Source organism: Cyprinus carpio, chromosome B20 (assembly GCF_018340385.1).
Source record: "Cyprinus carpio isolate SPL01 chromosome B20, ASM1834038v1, whole genome shotgun sequence".
NCBI classification, from domain to species: Eukaryota; Metazoa; Chordata; class Actinopteri; order Cypriniformes; family Cyprinidae; genus Cyprinus; species Cyprinus carpio.
The window spans coordinates 19,390,579-19,411,465 of record NC_056616.1 but is presented as its reverse complement, the minus strand read 5'-3'; the positions used below and the strand labels follow the sequence as shown (position 1 = coordinate 19,411,465).

The following is a 20,887-nucleotide window of genomic DNA, read 5'->3' as shown; positions in this document are numbered from 1 at the left end:
AATGTTATTATATTATACACGGGATCATTCTAATGATTTATCTTTTTGTGTACTATCAAGATCATATACAATCTTTAACTCATTTATTACATGTATTATGTACTATGAGCTGTCCTTTGTCCCCCTCTTGACTTCAGCTTTATGAGTTGATTGGCCCTTTAAGAAGCGTCGCCTGTGTTTCCACTACTACACTACAACACACAATACAGCAGCACTACACACGCCTCCGCGGAGCGAAACAGACCATCACAGACTGCATATCCACGGACGAGCATATCCATTTTCAGTACCGTTTGTGATTGTAACGATGTAGTTAATGACAGAAGAATCCTTTAAGACTGTATTATCATCGTTAGCATAGCTTTCTATTATAAGCAAAGGGGATTCCATCAGTGGCTAACGGCTATCAGCTCTAACAACAGAGGTTCACCAGAGACGAGCGAATAAAAGTAATGCTCCTCCACAGCATATGACCAAAGGCATTATCGAGCGGTAACAGGACTGCTGGGAATCGACGTCAAGATGATGAAGAAAAAAAAGTTTAAGTTCAGAGTTGATTTTGAGCTGGACGAGCTGTCGTCGGTTCCGTTCGTAAACGGAGTTCTGTTCTGTAAAGTCCGCCTGCTTGACGGCGGGTTCTCGGAGGAGTCATCGCGGTAAGGAGGCTGTGAGATGGGGAGGGATGGAAGTGGTTTATTATTATGGCTGTTTTTATTCTTTATTGCTTTATAATAAAGCATAACCCAAAAAATATATGTCATAGTGCGCGTATATAGAGCTGTGTGCTCTGTGCATGTTTAAGAAAGTTGTCCATTATTTCAGTCAAGGTTGTCAGTGACATTTTATGTGACATGTCAAGTAATTATACATAGAATATTCATGTTATTAAAATGATAAAATGTAACACTTAAACCTGAAGAAAAAAGTCACTTTTACTGACTGGCAAAATGAATTTTTGGTTAGAAGAATCAACAAAAGTGGGCTAATATTTGGTCTGGGTTTCCTTACTGTTTTCAGGTTTTATCAATAACTGCAATATGTTAAGCATATCCTGCGTGCTTTTTGCAATTCACTTCATAGCAGTTCTTGTGCTGAGTCACCTAAGGCCACACATTAGAACTGTAGATGTGTTTGTTTGATGTGTAAATGTGCTGTGCTGCTCTCAGACCTGCACACAGCTTGACCTGCATGCAGGATGTTAAAGCATCACTTCTGAAGGGGCGGATTACAGGGTTAGTTCACCCAAAAATTAAAATTAGCCTGTGTTTTAGTCACCCTCAAGCAATCCTAGGTGTACATGACTTTCTTCTTTCAGATGAATCCAATCGGAGTTGTATTAAAATTGTCCTGGCACTTCTAAGCTCTATCATTGTAGTGGGTGTGTGTTTTTGTTACAGTCCATTTAAATGTAGAGCAGTGAAGAGAATTGTGCAGTGTTACAGATTATTACTGTATTTTATGACACAATGAGAGGTGCAAATTTCACAGTCAGTTGCTGGACCTTCCAAAATTATTCTACATTTATCTGCGCATTTGGTAGATGCTTTTATCCAAAGCGAGTTAAGCATTCAGGGTATTTATCAGTTCATGCATTCCCTGAGATTCAAACACTTGAGCTCGGCATTGATAGCATCATGCTGTTTAAGCTTCAAGACTATTATCTCACTCATGTTTCTATTTTAATACATTTTAGTATCTCAGTCCAAAACAGACTGGATTTTTAAAAGGCCCTGTGGCATTGAACTTGTTGCATTGAGCACCCAACCAAGAGGAAAAATAGGCTGCAACGAGTAATTAATAATAATAAAATCAATTATGAAACTGACAGCTAATTTTATTGTTGATTAGTCGGGTTTGTGACTTGATATTGTAATTTGAAACTATTAGTATATTGCATATATTTAGTAGACTTAAATGTGCACTGATCAAGATGTGGAATATCCAACAATAAATCATTGACAGAATACCCAAGGCCTAAAAAATTTATCTTCCTTCTCAGAAGAGACATCACAAACTCTTTGTCCGTGTCTTGCTGCAACATTTGTCATTTACTCTTTTTTGGAGCCCCGCAATACAAAGGCTTCCCACAGATAAATATTAATATGTCAGGCAGTGAAAGTGGGCTGTCAAACTTCACCATGACAAATTCCCTTCAAACAACCCCCTGACAATGCATAAGCAAGTAACTTATTCATTTAAACAGAAAGAGAGCTCTAGACCAAAACCACAGCAGCTAAGAAGATCAAGCTTGGGTTTGCATGAGTGCTTCTCTTTTCCGTTATGCAGTTTGAAGGGAGTGTTTAAGGTTCGTGAGTTTATTCTCCCTCCAGACTTGAGTTTGCCTCCATCTGCCTGTGGTGATATTTTTGAAGAACTCCTGTTTCATTGCAGACATCCTATGGGTGAACCTAAGGAAAGAGCACACTGAACCAAAGCACTCCTGCTCTCTTTCTCTCAGCTGACTTTGCCATGGCAACAGCATATATTCCAAATACGGAAATCAGACCAGTAGCTTGTCATGATGGTTCTTTTTTACAATATTAAGCCTGTTGCACATTTAGGCATAAGCATTGGTTTAACAGTGAGAGCAGTGATGCTAAAGGCTCTAGCACATGCATGCTGCACTAATTGTCTGATGGACCAATGAAAAAATAGTACTTTGCCATTTTTCCAGGAGGACAATGAGTGCAAATATGGTAGATTGTTTTCATTTGTGCTAGTAATGCATACCATTAGTATCTAATGCTGCTGAATTCATTATGTCCTTTGTGTTTTTGCATCATTAGTGCTTTCTAGGGAAGGTATTAATGAGTCATTCATTGTGATGCTGAATTGTTCCAGTAAGACAATGGAGCTTATAAGATCTGAGAGCCAGAGGCTAAACATTATTCATTATGAGATAGCTAGAAAGGGAAAGTTTGAATTTGACCTGCAGTGGGTGCAGTTATTACAAAGATGGAGGTCTCCTGTATCGATCGGAGCTCTGGCCTTGCTCGGGTTGTCTGAATTATGAGTCTGCAGCTGTTTGTTTATAGTCTCACTGTCAGTAATTTGCCTATAATCATATAGGGCAGAAAAGGAGTCATATTACCTGACATCATCTTGCCCTCATTTTATTATCATTTGCAGTGCCACTTTTGTGTTGGTGAGAAGCAGCAAAGCAAGACTTTGGACTGATAATGGAGCACTAAGGAGAAATTACAGTTAAAAACAACATGACATCATAGTGTAATATGATTTGATTAATAACTTGATCTGCCTTGAAATGACTTTCCTCTTTGGCCGACGTCACTATGTGAGCCATTGGTTATAGTGTTAACCAGCAGCCAAACAGCTGTTTTGACTTAATTTTTTTGGCTGCTGGTGCAGATTCTAAAATTGCAATTTAAAAATGTGATATTATCAGTAGTTAAAATTCAACTTAATTTACATGTGATTAAGCATACCATTCAAGATATTAATATCAACTTCCACCCTACAATTTGTGTTATCCTGTTTACTCTGAAATATGTCTCATTACGGAAGTAGAATGGCTTTTTGAATTTCACATTGATTTTAATCTCTGTTTGTGGTGTGTTTTTTTTTAACATGCATGTCAAGAGCTTAATTTAAAAGCAGGTTGTTTACAGTGAGTCAGCAAAGTTTTGTAGTGCTTTATACCAGTCTATAACACTTCAATTCCTCTGAGGTCTCTATTAACACAGCAAGTTCCAATTCCCTCTGCCCATCTATCGCAAGTAAAAATTTGTGATATTTTGAGCGTTATAACCTTTGCATTTCAGCTGAACAAGCTTTTGTTTGTGTCATTGTGCTGTTAGCAAGCATGCTGTTTATTTCCTTAGAAACCACACATGTTCAGTGGTTGGTAGGAGAAATATGCTAGCATTGTTTAGAGAAGTCATTGGCCTCTGCTGCTATGGCGACAGAATCAGTGTTGAAGGTTTCATCCAGCTGTGGTTCATTCTGGTTCATGCATTAGAGGCAGTTTTTTCACCCAGTGATTCACTCGGCACAAAGCGCAGGCCTTTTGGTAGGGAATCTCCCCAGCTGGATGGGAGGTGCCCGATTACGTGTTGTTTTGGCTGTGTTTCCCAAAGACGACATTGTGGACCATTAGGGGATGACAGCATATAAGGAGAGACTCTGTGTTTATGTAAGGACTGTGGATGATGTTTTCTTTACAAAAAATATAAATGATACATCAAATGCAAATTCATTTCTTCATAGTTGGATAGCATAATTGGTGGAGGTCTACATGTACCATATTAATAATTAAATCTTTCACTTAAAACATAAATGTGACAAAATATAGTTATATAATTGATAATAAATAAATTAATATATGTGTCAATAAATACATGACTGTACAACTGAAGAATTTAAGTCACGTGTTATTTATTTATTGTCACCTTTCACGATTGATTTATTTATTGGAATATTGATTTACCATTCACAAGTTCAATGCCTTTGAACATTGATATTTTATTAAGGTTTTAAAAGGGCACAGGCTTGCATTTACAACTTGCAATCTTTGTGTTAGCCATGTTTTTTGACTATAACAGGGACAAAACACTTTATTCTGAAATTGACATGCTTGCAGTGTTGTGTTCACTGTCTTAGATGTGTATAATAGCAGCACAATTTCCCCGAAGTTCATTTTATAGACTTTTATCTCTTCAAAAGCCCTCTGGGCCTTGCTCGTCTGCCCTGTCTGCAAACATCTGTCTAATTAGGAAGCAGAACACCTGCACAGGGAGGTCCATTTTCAGATGGGAAATTAATTAAACTTCTTGTTGTCAGTATGGCCTTCTGACTCCAGGCTCTAATTAATCACAGAATGTGAGTCAGACTCTTTTAATGCAGTCGAGTTGAAGTGAATATTAAAACTGGATTGTGTGACCCGTTCTGTTGTGAAATCATTTCAAAATCTCCCTGAGGAGCAATGCACTGTCCACCCTTTGTTGGATTTTGCAAATGCGGATCAGATGGGGTGGGAGAGGGTTCACGCTGTTTTGGATGAGTGGATGTTTGTTTTAAAGTCTTGTGCCGAGTTTGTGTTCTTTACGGTGACGCCTTGTATTAACAACCCATTGTATGTTTGCATTTCACAGTGAGACGGTCCAGGCAAACTGTGTACGCTGGAGAAAAAGATTCTCCTTCCCCTGTAAAATGAGCGCTAACGCTGGAACCGGAGTCCTTGATCCCTGTGTGTGTCGAGTTTCAGTCAGAAAGGTACAATCACACTCGTGCACACTTTTTGGTTTACAATAAACAGTTTGGAGTTAAAATACTGAGAATGATTTGATTGTTTTTATGTAACAGGAACTGAAAGGTGGAAAGACTTATGCAAAGGTAATATGTTCCTCATTTTTGAGTTAAACATACATTACAAACATTAAAGGTCCCATATTGTCAAAACTGAGATCTAGGGGCTATTTAACTACCATGTAAGTTTCAAAACAGTCAGCCCACAGTAAAATGCACACAGCCTGCATAAAATAGCTGTGAATTTTCACAAACCATTGTGACTTCCGTAAAAAGTTGACGTCAGAACTACACAATCACTGCCTTCAGTCACCACCCCGAGCACCGCCCACTCTCCTTTTGCCAAACCCCCAGACAACATCGCGTCCATGCCATTGCTGAACATGCTATTGTGAGTTATAAAGTCAGAATTGCGTGATATAAACTTGCAATTCTGAGAAAAAAATTAAAAACTGCATGATATAAACTCGCAATTGCGAGTTATAAAGTCAGAATTGCGTGATATAAACTCGCCAATCGGACTTTTTTTTCTGAATTGTGAGTTTATATCTCAATTCTGCAATTCTAACTTTATAATTCACAATTTTGACTTTATAACTGGCAATTGCGTGTTATAAAGTCAGAATTGCAAGATAAAAACTCGTAATTCTGAGAGAAAAAAAGTCAGAATTGTGAGATAAAAAGTCGCAATTACCTTGTTTTATTTTTTATTCAATGGCAGAAACGGGCTTCCATAGAAATCTTCATGTTTCTACAACAGAAAATTGTACTTAATTTTCCTTTAATGAATAAAAACAGGGCATTGATAATTCATCAAGTAGACAGTTCTGTAGAGGATTATAAAATATTGATAGCAAAGGAACAGCTGAAAATAGTTCACTCTGGAACACTGTGTTTGTATGCGATTCTGTTTGTGTATGAGTAATGCACTTCTGTCCACAAAAGCATTAACATTATTAATAAATAATCTTATTTATTATTATTATTATTATATAAAGCATCAGTGCTTTTTATTTTTAAATTATTTTTCTACAGACAAAAATACTTTTTTCTTCCTGAATGTGTGTTGCGTTGGTTTTCTATACAGCTGGGTTTTGCTGATCTCAACCTGGCGGAGTTTGCCGGATCGGGTAGCACCACACGCAGGTGTCTGCTGGAGGGTTATGACACCAAGAACACTAGACAGGACAACTCCATCCTTAAGGTACAGAACTGCTCAGACTTCCTTTCAGGGTCTTCTCAGCTATTTCTTTGTTTCTTGTTCTTAATCGCATTCTTTGTTCTGTTTTGAGTTTGGAACTTTTGGCTATTATCAGTGGTGCTTTTGGTAACTATTAGTCATACTAATGCTTAAAATCCCCATGAAATCTAAATTGATAATTCTTATTTTTATGGAATACACGTGTTTTGTTTTTTGTTTTTGCGTGTGTGTGCACATCATTTATTTTCTTTACTCATGCTCTCTCATAATCTTAACTTCCCCAAAATAACTTCCCCTCCATTATGCAACGACACCTCTTCTCTTCTCTGATGTCGTGTTTACTGGTGCGAGGGTGGAACAACCTGTTATTCACATGAGATAACAAACAACAACAGTCATTCAATCAGATTCAGTCAAATCCCAGTAAAAAATATCAAATCTGCTCCAACATTTTTTTTCTTGTTCAAGAAGCGTTTCATTCAGACACACATCACAATAGAGAAGAAAAGACTATTGCAAGTTCTGTTCATCACTCTAATAATCACTCAGAGCACTTTAGCAAATGCCTTGCAACAACCTGCATGTGAATTTTGCATGATCACATTCTGGAAAATATAAATAAATGAAAATAAAATAAAACGTTATGTCATACACATCCAGTTTCTCTCTTTTTGTCATTTGTTTTTTCCTGTAGGTGATTATTAGCACACAGCTGATGTCTGGGGACCCCTGTTTCAAAACGTGAGTGTTACTTCTAAATGCTTTTGCATGTGTTATAATTTGTTAGGAGATGCTACTGAAGTGATTTGAAGATTTGAAGTTGGGTTGTAATAAGGCCCTTTTTTTGTCTCTACACCACAGCTGCATTTTTAAATTTAGATTTATGACCCACAGAGACCTTTTCCTGTTAAACATTTGAAGTTGCTATTATAGTATTTTCTCAGAAATGGCCCGTGTGTGTTGGGAAGGAGTGTGAATGAGTGCTCTGGGGAAATCAGAGTTTTGAACACAGATTTGCATACTGGAAACCCACACATGTACACAGTGTGCGTGAAGGCAAAAACCTGCTAAAACATTTGTGTGGGTTGGAGCGTGGGGAGAGTGTGGAGTTAGGGGATTCTGGGGGCTGCTTTTGGACCACCGTCAGTGGGTGGATTCAGATGGTTTAGATCTTTAATTCAGCATTTTTAAGTCTGTTCATTCGAATCCATTTAAACCGTATTCTTGATTGCGTGTTCTCCATGTATTAGGCCTCCATCCACCGCAACGGTAATAGGCATTCAGGGTGATGCAGAGAGCCTGCTGGAAGACAGGAAAGGAGGAGACACACAGAAACCTTTTCTGAGTCTCTCAGGTAAACCTCACATTGGTCAGTGTTTGTGGTGAATCAAAAAATGAGTCGCAGCTCCATACGCAGACCTTATATTTTAACATTTGTCCTTTACGTGTGCTTAAATGTGTTTGCATTTCTTGTATTTTTATGTTGGGTGCTCTAATCTGCCCAAATCAAACACCCTTTGAGAAGCTTCTCATTAATTCTGCATCCAGTCTTGTAGCAAAGAACAGGACTGTATGTTCGATTTGATGCTGCTGAACTAACGGGAGCTTGAAAGAGTGCTCTCTCTTCCCCCACTCTCTCTTTTATCCTTTCTTTGCCCTCATTCATGCTGCGTGCCTTTTCTGTCCAGAGGCTGGCGAAAGCATCAGTCTTTAATGTATAATTTAGCCGTATGCAGCTCTTGACTTTGCTTTCATATTCATTCAGTATGACTAACTGCTTATGATGTAGAGCAGGCATCCAATTCATAAAATATGATTAGCTTACTAGTCTCAGTGCCGCTTCCATAGTGATTTTTATTTGTGATAACTGAACAATATTAGGCCATTTCATCTGAAATATTAATGAGATTAAAGACAAGATGCCAAAAGTGGCTTTGTGTTAGAGGCAGTTGATGAATTAATCAGTATCACCATTTGTTCAGAAGAACAAGTTTGAAGAGTCATACTAGTTAAATATGAGTTAGCATGGGATTTCGACAGAGAAATGCTACTCTTTTGATGGAGAAAACTAATTTAGAGATTGGTCAGGATTGTCAACTAGTCTTTTAGCATCTGACAAATCTGTTAGTGATGTAGATATTTTTAATTGCTTTTCAACTTTAAAATGAGTGTATTGAGGGTTTTCATTTGTTAGTTTTAAGGCCATGCATATGCTAGCCATTGTTATTTTAGTATCATTTTTATACTATTATACTATTGTTGTATTTATTCTTGTTTTGATTTAGAATTTTCGTTGTAATTTTTGTTTAAGATTTTATTTTGTTACGTGATTTTGTCTTTTTTTATAGTTTTAGTAATTCTAGTACTTCAATTTGAACTTATTTAAGTTCAGTTAGTTGTCAAAGCAACATTTCTAACTTTTTTTTTATTTGAGCTTTATTTCTATTATTGTGAACAATTTCTAAGTTTTAGTTTTAGTAAAAAATAACAACACTGAATCTAGCATACATACAATTTATAAAGTTATTTTTTTACATAGGACCAAAATGAGTAATGACAAGAAAATTATTTATAACAAAATATTTATTCTTTTATATGCAAATTTCTAGCCAATAAAATACATAAATACTAGAATGAGAAAGTCCCACCTTCTAATGCACCATCTGCTGTAAACTAGAATTAGCAAATACCAAATCATGATGTAAATCGAAGGCTAATTTAAAAATGTCATGCCCTAATGTCCCGTTTCAACAGGAAATATGCCAAAACAGGAAATAAAACTTTGCTTGTCAAGCAAGTCATCAAAAACTTTTGTAACCAATTCAACACCTTTGTAAAAATTGCCAGCTATGAGCAACACTTGTATTGATATCCATAATATATTTCTCTTTTTGTGAGGACTAAAGGTTAAAGTTTCAACAAAGATTAAATATATTTGTATTTGTATTCAATAAAACATTTATTGAAAGGAGCTACTGAGCTACACTTGCTGATTATGTATGTCTTATTTGTCTGTGTCTGGTTGACATGACCCTAAATCACTCTAATTATATTTGGACTTCGTTTTCTTATAAGCAGTCCTAATTTAAATAGTTAAATTATATGAAATGCCTGAATACGCCAATGGACAAAAGCATGGCTATATTAGATATACAGTATATTGTATTTTAAACTTGGAAATAGGAGAAGAACAGCTTTAATTGGCGTTGAATCCCATAAAGTGATTAAACAGGTTTAATTAAGACTGAACTGAATCCCTTATGTCCACAGAGACATCAGGGAAGTGTGGCTCTCTGCCCGATGAGCTTGGGCTGTGCGGACACTCTCGAACGTCCAGTTATGCTAGTCAGCAGTCCAAAGTATCAGGTAGGCTTTCCCTTTCCACTGTTTTCTCTCTGATCACTTAATCTCTATACACAATAAAGTCTTGCTGGACTTGAATGCATGCCTGAATAATATTGTCTGTAACCCTGGCTGTTACATTATCAGGCTGTAAATCAACATGATGCATTTGTATTGCAAGATGATTAACGCAATTTGTAATTTTGCATGTAGGCTGCATGTCACGTGTCTCTGTTCTGTGAGATGGAGTGAAGATGCATGTGTGCAACTATGAGAGAGAAAGAGAATATGTGTGCAAATCCATTAGCTCATATTATATTTTGTTACAGTAGGTTGCACTTTCCACATATAGGGTACAGTTTGGTGTTCCATTACTTTGATTAAAGCATTAGGGACACAAATCCCATTTTTTTTTTTTTTTTTTTTTAAATATTAGATGTTTGGCTTGGTATGTACACTATCGTTCAAAGATTGGGGGTCAGTAAAGGTTTTTTATGTTTTTGAAATATTATTACAATTTAAAATAAATGTTTTCTATTTTAAAGTATTTGAAAATGTAATTTATTCCTGTGATGACAAAGATTAATTATCAGCAGCCATAACTCCAGTCTTTATTTATTCTGATATTATTATTATTATCAATGTTGAAATTGTGCTGCGTAATATTTTTATGGGAACTGTAATATTGTTATCTGATGAATATAAAGTTTAATAGAACAGTATTTAATTAAATAGAATTCATTTACTTCTGATCAATTTAATATATCCATGTTGAATATGTGTTAATTTAAAAAAAAAAAATCTTACTGACCCCAAACTTTTGAACTGTAGTGATGTAAAATACATCATATAAAATGAATAAAACAGTTCATATAATATTTAGATAAACAATTCAAGCATCTCCTTTAACCATTTTCCTAAGCATGGAATTTTTAATCATTCCAGGCCCTATTTTGTACCCTTTTAAGGAAAGCACTATTTGCTTTATTAAATAATCTAAAATAAGGCTTTTAGAAAGATTCTGTGGCATCACAAAATAGCTGGATTAATGTCCCAGATCTAATTTGATAGCACTATTTCCTCTAGTACTTCTAGAGAGGAGACAGCACTCAGTCCTTATTTCATTTAGCTATTCTCTTAAATCGGGTTACACATTGCTCACTTTGACCTTTTGCCTTAGAATAGATCATCTCAAAGTGTAAAGTCCCACACAGCAAACAGAAGTGTTCATCACATATCCGTCTCTGACTGGAAACTGGAGTTGTTGTGTGCCTATACATGTGTGGGAGGATATTCCCTTTAGTAGCAGCCCATACTAGCATTTCCACTTTGTAAAGCTCTGGAAACCTGAATAGCAAGTGTGAGTGCAGGGGATGTTAAATGTCCCTTCATTACAAAAGTGATTGATTGGTTAATCTGTGAAGGTTTTTAAAGTGCATGCTGTATATTACCAGGGTAGATCAACTTTTTTTTTTTTTTTTACTACTTTAAAAAAAATAATATTACTAATAATAATTGAAAACCACTTGTGTTGTTTCTCAGGCTATAGTACAAGTCACTCACGTTCCTCCAGTCTGTCGGAGTTCTCCCACAGGAGGAACACTTCGATCGGCAGCGCTTCCACTGGCATTGCCAGCATCCCTGAGCCCAGTGAGGAGAGTGACCGAAATACAGTGCCCCCTACAGCCCCGGGGGTCTGCGCTGCTGTGCCTGAACACCCATCAACCCCTGACAGAGCTGCCAGCAGGTCCGACAGACACTGCTACCACTGCCAAGCTTTAGATTCAGGATATTAAATGATTGTAGATTTATCAGATTTATTTTCTCATATATACAACAAGTACCCAGTGAAACAAGACTCAATGGAGTCTCAGCTGAAAAGGGTGGATGCCACACGGGTGGATGCCGATGACGTGGTAGAGAAGATTCTTCAAAGCCAGGACTTCACCCACAGTCTGCTAGACTCCAGCGCTGAAGGTAATATTGTCTTATTCATGTTTATTATCAGACTTCACTTAAAGTACTATTAGAGTATTTGAGTAGCATTTATAAACTTTCTAATAAATGCTGCTTTATTTCCATTAATCAAAAAATCCTTAAAAAATACACGTATAATGGTTTCCACAAAAATATTAAGCAGCACAACTGTTTTCAACATTGACAGTAGTAAGACATTTCTTGAGCACTAAATCAGCATATTGAAATGATTTCTGAAGGATCATGTGACACTAAAGACTGGAGTAATGGCTGCTGAAAAGTCAGCTTTGTCACCACAGGAATAAACAAAACTCATTCCTAGAAAACAGTTATTTTAAATGAATTTTTTGATTAAATAAATGCAACCTTGCTGAGTATAGGACACTTCTTTCAAAAACATTTATTCTTAGCAACCCCCCAAAAAATCGTAAACTTCAATTATATTGCATTTTATGCATAAAATAAATGGCTATAGATTAATTTTTTTTTAAGATTGTACCCTTTTTTTATTTTTTACGTCAGCAATGCTTCATGGGATTGAAGTTCATTCTCTTATCAACGATTACTGAACATTTCATATTGTTAGTCATTATATTTCCATAATATAAATTCCATCTTTAATTCTGACAGACTGCTATAAATCAGGTGTTTTAAATTGTGCTGTTATTTGTATACATCATTTGCAGTGTCTCTTGGGATTGTAGTCTTACAGATAGTTGTTTTTCAAATAATATATCACAAATTCTGTCTTTCATTCTGATTACTAACACTGAATTTCTGCTGCTGTGAAATAGAATTTTGGGCCAGTAACATGCTTGTGACGAATCGGCATCAGTGCAGACTTAGAAGTTAGATTGAGAGCAAACAAAAATAAAAACAGAGCTAGAAACAGGTTGTTTTAATTGGTAGCAATGTTTACGGGTAGCTGCTGCTTCTCAGTAGGTGTATTGAAGTGTCTCTGTGCCAGAGCACGTGTCTGAGTGTGTGTCCTATTAGTTTTAAATTATTTTTAGATAACCTGGCCACAGGTTCTCATTAGAAATGGACCAGTTTGGTTTTTGTATCCCCAGAGAAGAGTCGTGACTTTGTGCATGCAGAATGGAGGCGATATCTATTTCAAGTGTGTGTGTGTGTGTGTGTGTGTGTGTTTCAGAGGAAGGTCTGCGTTTGTTTGTGGGTCCTGGTGGGAGCACAGCATTTGGTAGCCATCACCTTCCTGCCAGGTGAGGAATAGTTCAGCCAAAAATGAAAATGCTGTCATCATTTACTCACTAAAATGTCATTCCATATCCATATGACTTTCTTGGAGCACAAAAGGAGATGTTTAGTAGAACATCCAAGCTGCTCTTTTCCATGTAATGAAAGTGAATGGGGGCTAAGTATGTTAAGCTTTAAAATATTACCAGAAGGCACCATAAATGTTTTTGTGTTTCATATAAGTCAGACAAACAGGTTTGGAATGACATGAGGGTGAGAAAATAATGACTATTTTAACATTTGAGTTACTGTTTCTTTAAATAACAGCAAAATAAACATTGGTATTCCCCCATGCTCTATGAAAATGTAAATCAGTGCATTGACCTGGTTGTATGTAAATGCTGATTTCTCCTCTTTTCAGGGTTGGAGCTGGTGCCTACGAACAGGTGGTGATCAAACGCTAGAGTTGGGAGATGCCAGAAGGAGAAGTGTCAAAAAACCAAAGTCTGTTTCGTGGGAGGAGAAAGGGACGAAGAGATTCAGACATGTTCGGCTCCTCTCACATTAGGAGTGTTTGTCACGAACCCGTTTCATCCTTTCGATGGAATGGTGTCCTCTGCTGGCTACATAAAGAACTGACAGATCCTCTGTATGAGGCTCCCAGTGGTGAACCTGATTTCAACAACTACAACATGTTCCTGGATCAACATCCATGTTGATCCCGGAGCAGCATTTCAATCAGAATAAAGGGATAACTTTTCAGGAATGTCAGTTTTAGGTTAACGATCAGGGTTAGGTGCTTCTACACTCTTGTTAATCAGCTATCATTTTCCTCTGATTTTAATGATGAATAAATTATGGGTAGGGATAGTTCTATATTTTTTGAAAGTAATGTTGATCCAGGATCAACAAAAGATGTTGATCCAGGAACATGGATGGTCTTTCTTGGTAAAATCACGGCGACCAGCTGCCATTATAGGTGTACGTGTTTCACTGTGAGGTAAAGTTTGTCTCCTTTACGCCCACGTTGAAAATCAAAGAGCTTTTTTTCTCTATTTTCCTTGCTGATTTTTTTAAATATATATATATTTCATATTGTTGTTTTAGTTAGTAAGATCTCTCTTTATTTTTACCCATGTTTACATGTTTGTGAGCCGTTTTAGGGGTCTGTCAGTAACATTTGATGGATTTTATACATCTTTTACAATACGTATGAGGTGTATACTGTATGAAGGTGACCCCTTTACAAATTGTTTTGTCATCTCATTACTGTCAGAATGGAAATCAAACCGTCCTCACCCACCCGCAGCATCTCACTTTGTGCGTGTGAGAACTCGTGATACATTTTGACAGATGGAGCCATTTTCAGACTTGAAAAAATGTTCATTTGAATAGCACTTTGAATTGAAGGACTTTACATGGGCTTTCTGTGTATCTCCAACATTGTAGGGAGTTTTCAGGTTGAGCTGCTGATCGAGTTAAACCATTCACGAAAATGTGTATTTCCTCTTTATTCATCGTCAAAAACAACTTTCGGCTTGAGAACTTAAATGTAGATGAAAATCCTACAGCTGCATTAAATGTTAAATGGGACTACTTAAGTAATTTTGTAGTTCAATATATAGACATATAAGCTAGCTACCTAAAATCCAAGCAGCTGAATATCTGACAAGTACATCTCTGGCATCATTAATGGCATCTTGTAAATGTATCGGCTTTCATGCAAGGACAAAATGAGCCAAGCTGTTCTCAAGCTACAATTAGTAACATGGCAGCACAGAACGAAGCATTTAACTATTTCAGCAATGCTTGAAACATTTAGCACAAGGCTCTCGAGCGGTGTAGCTCTTCTTATCCTCTCTATAACACTACAAAAACGTTTTAATCTATGTTTTCGTAGTTACTTGATGTTTCACTAAAATGAAGGTATTTTAATGACTATTTTCATGGTATCTCTGTCTGTAAGGTCAGCTTTAAGCATATCAGAATCATACATTAGTGATTCTCTAGTTGTATGTGACCATACTATGCCCATATCTTCTCAGAGCCATTCAGTTTTATAATCTAAACTCACTAGCCTCTGCGAATTAAGTGTGTGTGAGGATTCGCAGTTGAGCGAGTGTGAATACAATCTATTCGTAGCACTTGATTATCTCATAACTGTCTAGAGTTATAGTGTAGAAATGCATGGGTGTCACACCTACTCAATGTGTCCGAAGCATTTTGTGTAGTCTTTGCTATTTCCATCAGATTGATCTGTCGATATCCAAACACTAAAAAAAAAAAAAAAAAAAAAAAAAAAACAGATGGGAAGCTTGGATTCAACTCGGCCACACGTCTCAGGTTTATTATTTACTGCGAATGTACGGAGCCCCTAAAGACCCATGGTGATATGTATAAATGTGAGATGGGAGGAAAAATGATATGCATTCTCTAGCAAAAGTTTTGGATTGCTTACAGAAACTTTGTTCACTTGCAAAACGTTTGCGTTCACCAAAGAAATGCTAGAAATTAAAAGTTTGCGAGTGAATGGAAAGATTTTGCATGCAAACAAGTGTCTTGCAGTAATGCAAACATTTTGCAACAAAATGCAAAATGTCTTGAGAGAAAGCAAAGATTTTTTTGAAAAACAATTTCTTCAATTGAGCGTTGATTTTTTTTTTTTTTTCTCCCATCACATATTGTTTCTCCATCATCATGTCCCTTTAAGGGCTCCGTAGCGAATGTTTGCAAATACCAGTATATTTAGAGGTTATCTGCAATATTTTTGCTTCATTACTTTTCATCAGACATTCATTAATATGAGTGAGTTACTTTAAACTTGATTTTTAGTTTTTTAATTGATCTACTGCCAAAATGAAAGTCTATTTTTATGTATTTGAGCTTTAGTGATGGTGAAATTGTGTGAAGATTCACTTTTTCCCCTCCATGTTTCCTGATTACTCTTACATTACCTGTAAGTAGGTCCTGGTACTTTACATGTTGTAAAAACATGGTGGCTTTATCTCTTCTGTGAAGTTTTTGGTCCTTGTAATTGTACTGTGTCTGATGTTTAAGAGTGACATTGCTGTTTTTGACTGTCTTGCAATGTTGTGTTCTAACTTTTGACCAATAGTGGCTTTCATGCCATGTGTTCTGTTATGATGCTGGTAAGGTATGTACCATGCACTGTTAAATAAAACCGCATTTCAAAGGTGGTCACATATTTGCATTTTTATTAATGACATGTTTAATGATTGTCTTCATCAATCACAGATTTGGCCTTTTAATTGAAATATGTCATTCTGATGATTCTACACTTAAAGTCAAAAAGGAACAACATCTTAAGTGCAGCTTGCTTTCTTTTATTCTGGTTACAAAGCTTTCTGGATCTGTTATACATTTCCGTAACACCCAAGCTCCCTATCCCAGTCCTCCTCCACGTTGTTTGCTACACCTGATACTGCTTTCACATTTTCCTCTTCCTCCACCTCCTCATCATCCTCATCATCAGCAGCAGCAGGCAGGTTTAGCACCGTTCCATCAGCGCTCATCCTCACTCGCGAGTCCACCTGCAGTTCCTCTCTGAGACGCTGCACGCTCCCACACAGCGCTCTCACTCTGGGACTGGACCACACACGTGCCAAAGGAACACAAATGGTGCCACCTTGCTGGTAAACAGGCTGGCAGTCACGTGTAACCCCTTCGAGCCCATGCTGGAATACATCCATTAATGGAGGAGCACAGAAGTGTGCATTATTGCTGGAGTCCATGTTCATTCTGCTGAGCCATTCCTGTCTCAGGTGTTGTGCCTCATACAAGACTTCATTAACTAAAGTTCTCTGGTAGATGTTGTTATCACTTAGGCTCGGATACACTACTCTGTACATCTAAAAAAGGAACCGCAAAGAAAGATAAGAGCAAGTGCAAATATTACCAGTTTTAGGACAAAAATAACTTTGTTTTAGCTTAAACCTGTTAAGTCAGCATTAAAAGAAGAGTTCACCATATTTTCGAAAATGCAATGTTATTTATCTTACTGCCCAAAAATACATTTTTTGTATTTTGACCCCAACCTTTCAATCAACAACCAATGGGCAGAACCAAGTTCCCACGTGACATTTTTTTCTTTTCCAATAGTGCTGTTCATAGCTGCATGTAGCACCTACAGCTCTGCATATCCTTCCAGCGACTGCATGTTACAGTCGCAATGTACTGAAACTACCAAAAGGCCTTTGCTTCCATATTATAGTTTTCATCTGAGCAAAACGGATTATGTTTTAATAAAAAATGTATTCAATGTATCGGTTGTTGATTGGGGTGGAGTGAATATCTGAATGCAAGATAGCAGTCCATTGTAAGAAAGGGGTGGGTTTTAAACTGACTAAATGACTAGTCGCCAGATAGAAGTCGGTCATGCCACTGGGAAATCAAGTTACAAGTTATTTTAATTAAAAATTGCATGGATCAATTCTTTATGCCGAGATGGCATATTTATAAAAAGCTTTTGCTGCAAATTTCAGCACTACTAAACTAAACTGTGACTGTTTCAGTAAAAGTGATAAGTATTTAGAATTTACAGTATAACTCCTTTAAACAAATATGGATTTTCCAATAAGAAAAAGCCAGTCTCACCAGTCTATAGACTGATGGTTCCAAGCGTTCAGCATTGCTCATGGTATCATGGAAATTCCTCTGGAACACAGCAATCTGGGTGCAGAATCCCACTTCTCTCCAGTGTCCAACAGCTTCTCCAACTCCTGTGAAATGCACGGAGTAGCCATAGTCTCTACACACCTTGTGAGCCCTGTTAGGGTGAGAGAGTTGAAAAAGCTTTTAGCTAGAAAAAAAAACAACAACATCTATTTAAATCTGATCCTACATCACCACCGGAACGGGTTTTCACTAGATACTGAACGTTTACTTACCAAGTTTGAAACTCCGCTCTGGTCCATTCGAACTTGTGGTCATAGTTTCTGAAGCCTCTCAGGCCCGGCAGCAGTGGGTTGAACTCTGCATTTGGTGTGCTTACGATCACGGCACCTGGTGACATGTAGCCAAACACCACCTCAGAAAAGCTCGCCACCTCCACAAGCTCCAGGTGTTCGATCTTAAGTGGTAGAGATGTTTACATAAGCTCAAGTTGAACATACAATTTGAAAGTAACTTTAAATTTATTTGCAAAGACGTGGCACACTTACAACTCCACACATGTCACAAGATCAAATCCTCTGGTGCAGGGCTCCCTTTCTGTGACAGAGCCTTGATACAACTCAATGGTCAAAGGCCCATCACTTGGCTGCAGATAATCACTTATAAGTGGAGCCAACGTGTGCCTGCAAAAAATAAATCACACATTATGAATGAACAGAGGAGGCCTGATTTGCATATGGCCAAAAGTACGTGGAGACCCCTTGTGTAGCATAAACCGTTGGTCTTATGGGATAGCACTGTAATTTTAATGCAATCTTATACTACACAACAATGGAAGGTTTGCAGGTAAGATACCAAACATACATTCTCTTCAGGAGGACGACGCTGTTGATATCAACTCCCACTAGTAACTGTATACCGTTGCGGTGAAACTTAAGCTTTTTTAGTAAGCAACATTCTGCGCATCCGAAATCGATGACCTGCGGATAAATGTAAAAAGACTTGATTAGCGCGCTAGTTCAAGCGTAGCATCAAAGGCCATCGCGGCTTAACTTTAAAATGCCATTCATATGTTTATTCACCTTTTTAGGTCGGTAGGTTTTCACATAGTCGATAACAAACTGGTATCGCTGCATGTAAAGCGGAGGAGAAAACGGCGTGGTCATGGCGAGTGTCTTGGTCAGGTCTGCTCGGCTGTGGGTCCTCATTAAACACATGCTCGAGGTGACTCCGTCAGCTGAGCCGCGTGAAGGCTTACTTACTCAAACACAATCAATCTTTAAAGCAAATGCAAAAGGTTGATACTGGACCGGTGTTAATTGAGATTTATTTTAGTAAATAAAAAACCCAGCCCACTTATAAAATAAATACATTCATGGAGATTAAATATTATTTTGAGATTAAATTATTTTATTATCTTACTTAAACAAAGTAAAATTGGCCAGTTACCATGTAGAAAAAGCATTCGGTCTAACAAAGGGAACACTGGACTGGAATTGAGAACCACTGTTGTAAGGACATACTTAAAATACTTAAAGCAGCTGTATGAAGTTTTGTGTATTTTTGCCCTTTGGGAGCCCGCTACAGTTGAATTAGTGGAATTCATTATTCAGTTGAAGGCAGCATAAGAAGTTATCTACAATCTACAGTAGTCACCATTTGAAGTGGGTTAAAAAACTTAATCAAAGTTGCCCTAAGATAAGAACGCATTTTGGTTTTAGGACAACTTTGATGAAAGGTTTTGATCCACTTTAAATGTTGACTACTGTATTTGAATGGATTTCACTCTGGTGATGTCTAATCTCCTCTGTTTCAAAGCATACAGGTCACAGAAATGTTACACACCTTTATTTCACACAGAAAGCATTTACAGGTCCTTCTAAAAAAATTAGCATATTGTGAAAAAGTTCATTATTTTCCATAATGTAATGATAAAAATTAAACTTTCATATATTTTAGATTCATTGCACACGAACTGAAATATTTCAGGTCTTTTATTGTTTTAATACTGATGATTTTGGCATACAGCTCATGAAAACCCAAAATTCCTATCTCAAAAAATTGAAATATCATGAAAAGGTTCTCTAAACGAGCTATTAACCTAATCATCTGAATCAACTAATTAACTCTAAACACCTCTAAAAAGATTCCTGAGGCTTTTAAAAACTCCCAGCCTGGTTCATTACTCAAAACCGCAATCATGGGTAAGACTGCCGACCTGACTGCTGTCCAGAAGGCCATCATTGACACCCTCAAGCAAGAGGGTAAGACACAGAAAGAAATTTCTGAACGAATAGGCTGTTCCCAGAGTGCTGTATCAAGGCACCTCAGTGGGAAGTCTGTGGGAAGTGGGAAGGACCGATTCCAGACCTTGGGGGACCTGCGGAAGCAGTGGACTGAGTCTGGAGTAGAAACATCCAGAGCCACCGTGCACAGGCGTGTGCAGGAAATGGGCTACAGAGAAGCAGCACTGGACTGTTGCTCAGTGGTCCAAAGTACTTTTTTCGGATGAAAGCAAATTTTGCATGTCATTCGGAAATCAAGGTGCCAGAGCCATGTCAGCTGCTGGTGTTGGTCCACTGTGTTTTATCAAGGGCAGGGTCAATGCAGCTAGCTATCAGGAGATTTTGGAGCACTTCATGCTTCCATCTGCTGAAAAGCTTTATGGAGATGAAGATATCGTTTTTCAGCACGACCTGGCACCTGCTCACAGTGCCAAAACCACTGGTAAATGGTTTACTGACCATGGTATTACTGTGCTCAATTGGCCTGCCAACTCTCCTGACCTGAACCCCATAGAGAATCTGTGGGATATTGTGAAGAGAAAGTTGAGAGACAAAACCCAACACTCTGGATGAGCTTAAGGCCGCTATCGAAGCATCCTGGGCCTCCATAACACCTCAGCAGTGCCACAGGCTGATTGCCTCCATGCCACGCCGCATTGAAGCAGTCATTTCTTTCAAAAAGGATTCCCGACCAAGTATTGAGTGCATAACTGAACATAATTATTTGAAGGTTCACTTTTTTTGTATTAAAAACACTTTTCTTTTATTGGTCGGATGAAATATGCAAATTTTTTGAGATAGGAATTTTGTGTTTTCATGAGCTGTATGCCAAAATCATCAGTATTAAAACAAAAGACCTGAAATATTTCAGTTGGTGTGCAATGAATCTAAAATATATGAAAGTTTAATTTTTATCATTACATTATGGAAAATAATGAACTTTTTCACAATATGCTAATTTTTTGAGAAGGACCTGTATTATTCTTCA

General features: G+C 37.3%; 2 protein-coding genes across 3 annotated transcripts; one reads left to right on the top strand and one right to left on the bottom strand.

Moving 5' to 3' along the window:
* The first annotated feature begins 175 nt into the window (after window positions 1–175).
* Window positions 176–16,179, top strand: fam102bb (family with sequence similarity 102 member Bb). Of its 2 annotated transcripts, XM_042746203.1 has the most exons (11): window positions 177–656; window positions 5,112–5,232; window positions 5,323–5,352; window positions 6,353–6,469; window positions 7,161–7,207; window positions 7,717–7,820; window positions 9,737–9,832; window positions 11,351–11,555; window positions 11,649–11,785; window positions 12,939–13,008; window positions 13,404–16,179. In XM_042746203.1, exons 1-11 carry the CDS (start codon window positions 523–525, stop codon window positions 13,444–13,446), a joined length of 1,104 nt encoding a protein of 367 aa, XP_042602137.1. In that variant the 5' UTR covers window positions 177–522; the 3' UTR covers window positions 13,447–16,179. The 2 variants fall into 2 exon arrangements, with proteins under 2 accessions (XP_042602138.1, XP_042602137.1); XM_042746204.1 differs by lacking the exon at window positions 9,737–9,832 and having other exon boundaries at window positions 176–656.
* Window positions 16,173–18,891, bottom strand: henmt1 (HEN methyltransferase 1). Its single transcript, XM_042746206.1, is given in 6 exon segments — window positions 16,173–16,851; window positions 17,597–17,768; window positions 17,890–18,071; window positions 18,159–18,297; window positions 18,479–18,594; window positions 18,697–18,891. Coding segments are annotated over 6 exon segments (1,239 nt in total). The 5' UTR covers window positions 18,832–18,891; the 3' UTR covers window positions 16,173–16,356.
* Window positions 18,892–20,887: the final 1,996 nt, after the last annotated feature.

Bases quoted from the DNA above. Each gene is read 5' to 3' on its own strand.
- fam102bb (XM_042746203.1), top strand. From the start codon at position 523: ATGATGAAGAAAAAAAAGTTTAAGTTCAGAGTTGATTTTGAGCTGGAC. The intron at 5,353-6,352 runs GTAATATGTTCC...TTTTCTATACAG, and splicing joins GTGGAAAGACTTATGCAAAG to CTGGGTTTTGCTGATCTCAA. The intron at 7,821-9,736 runs GTAAACCTCACA...TTATGTCCACAG, and splicing joins ACCTTTTCTGAGTCTCTCAG to AGACATCAGGGAAGTGTGGC.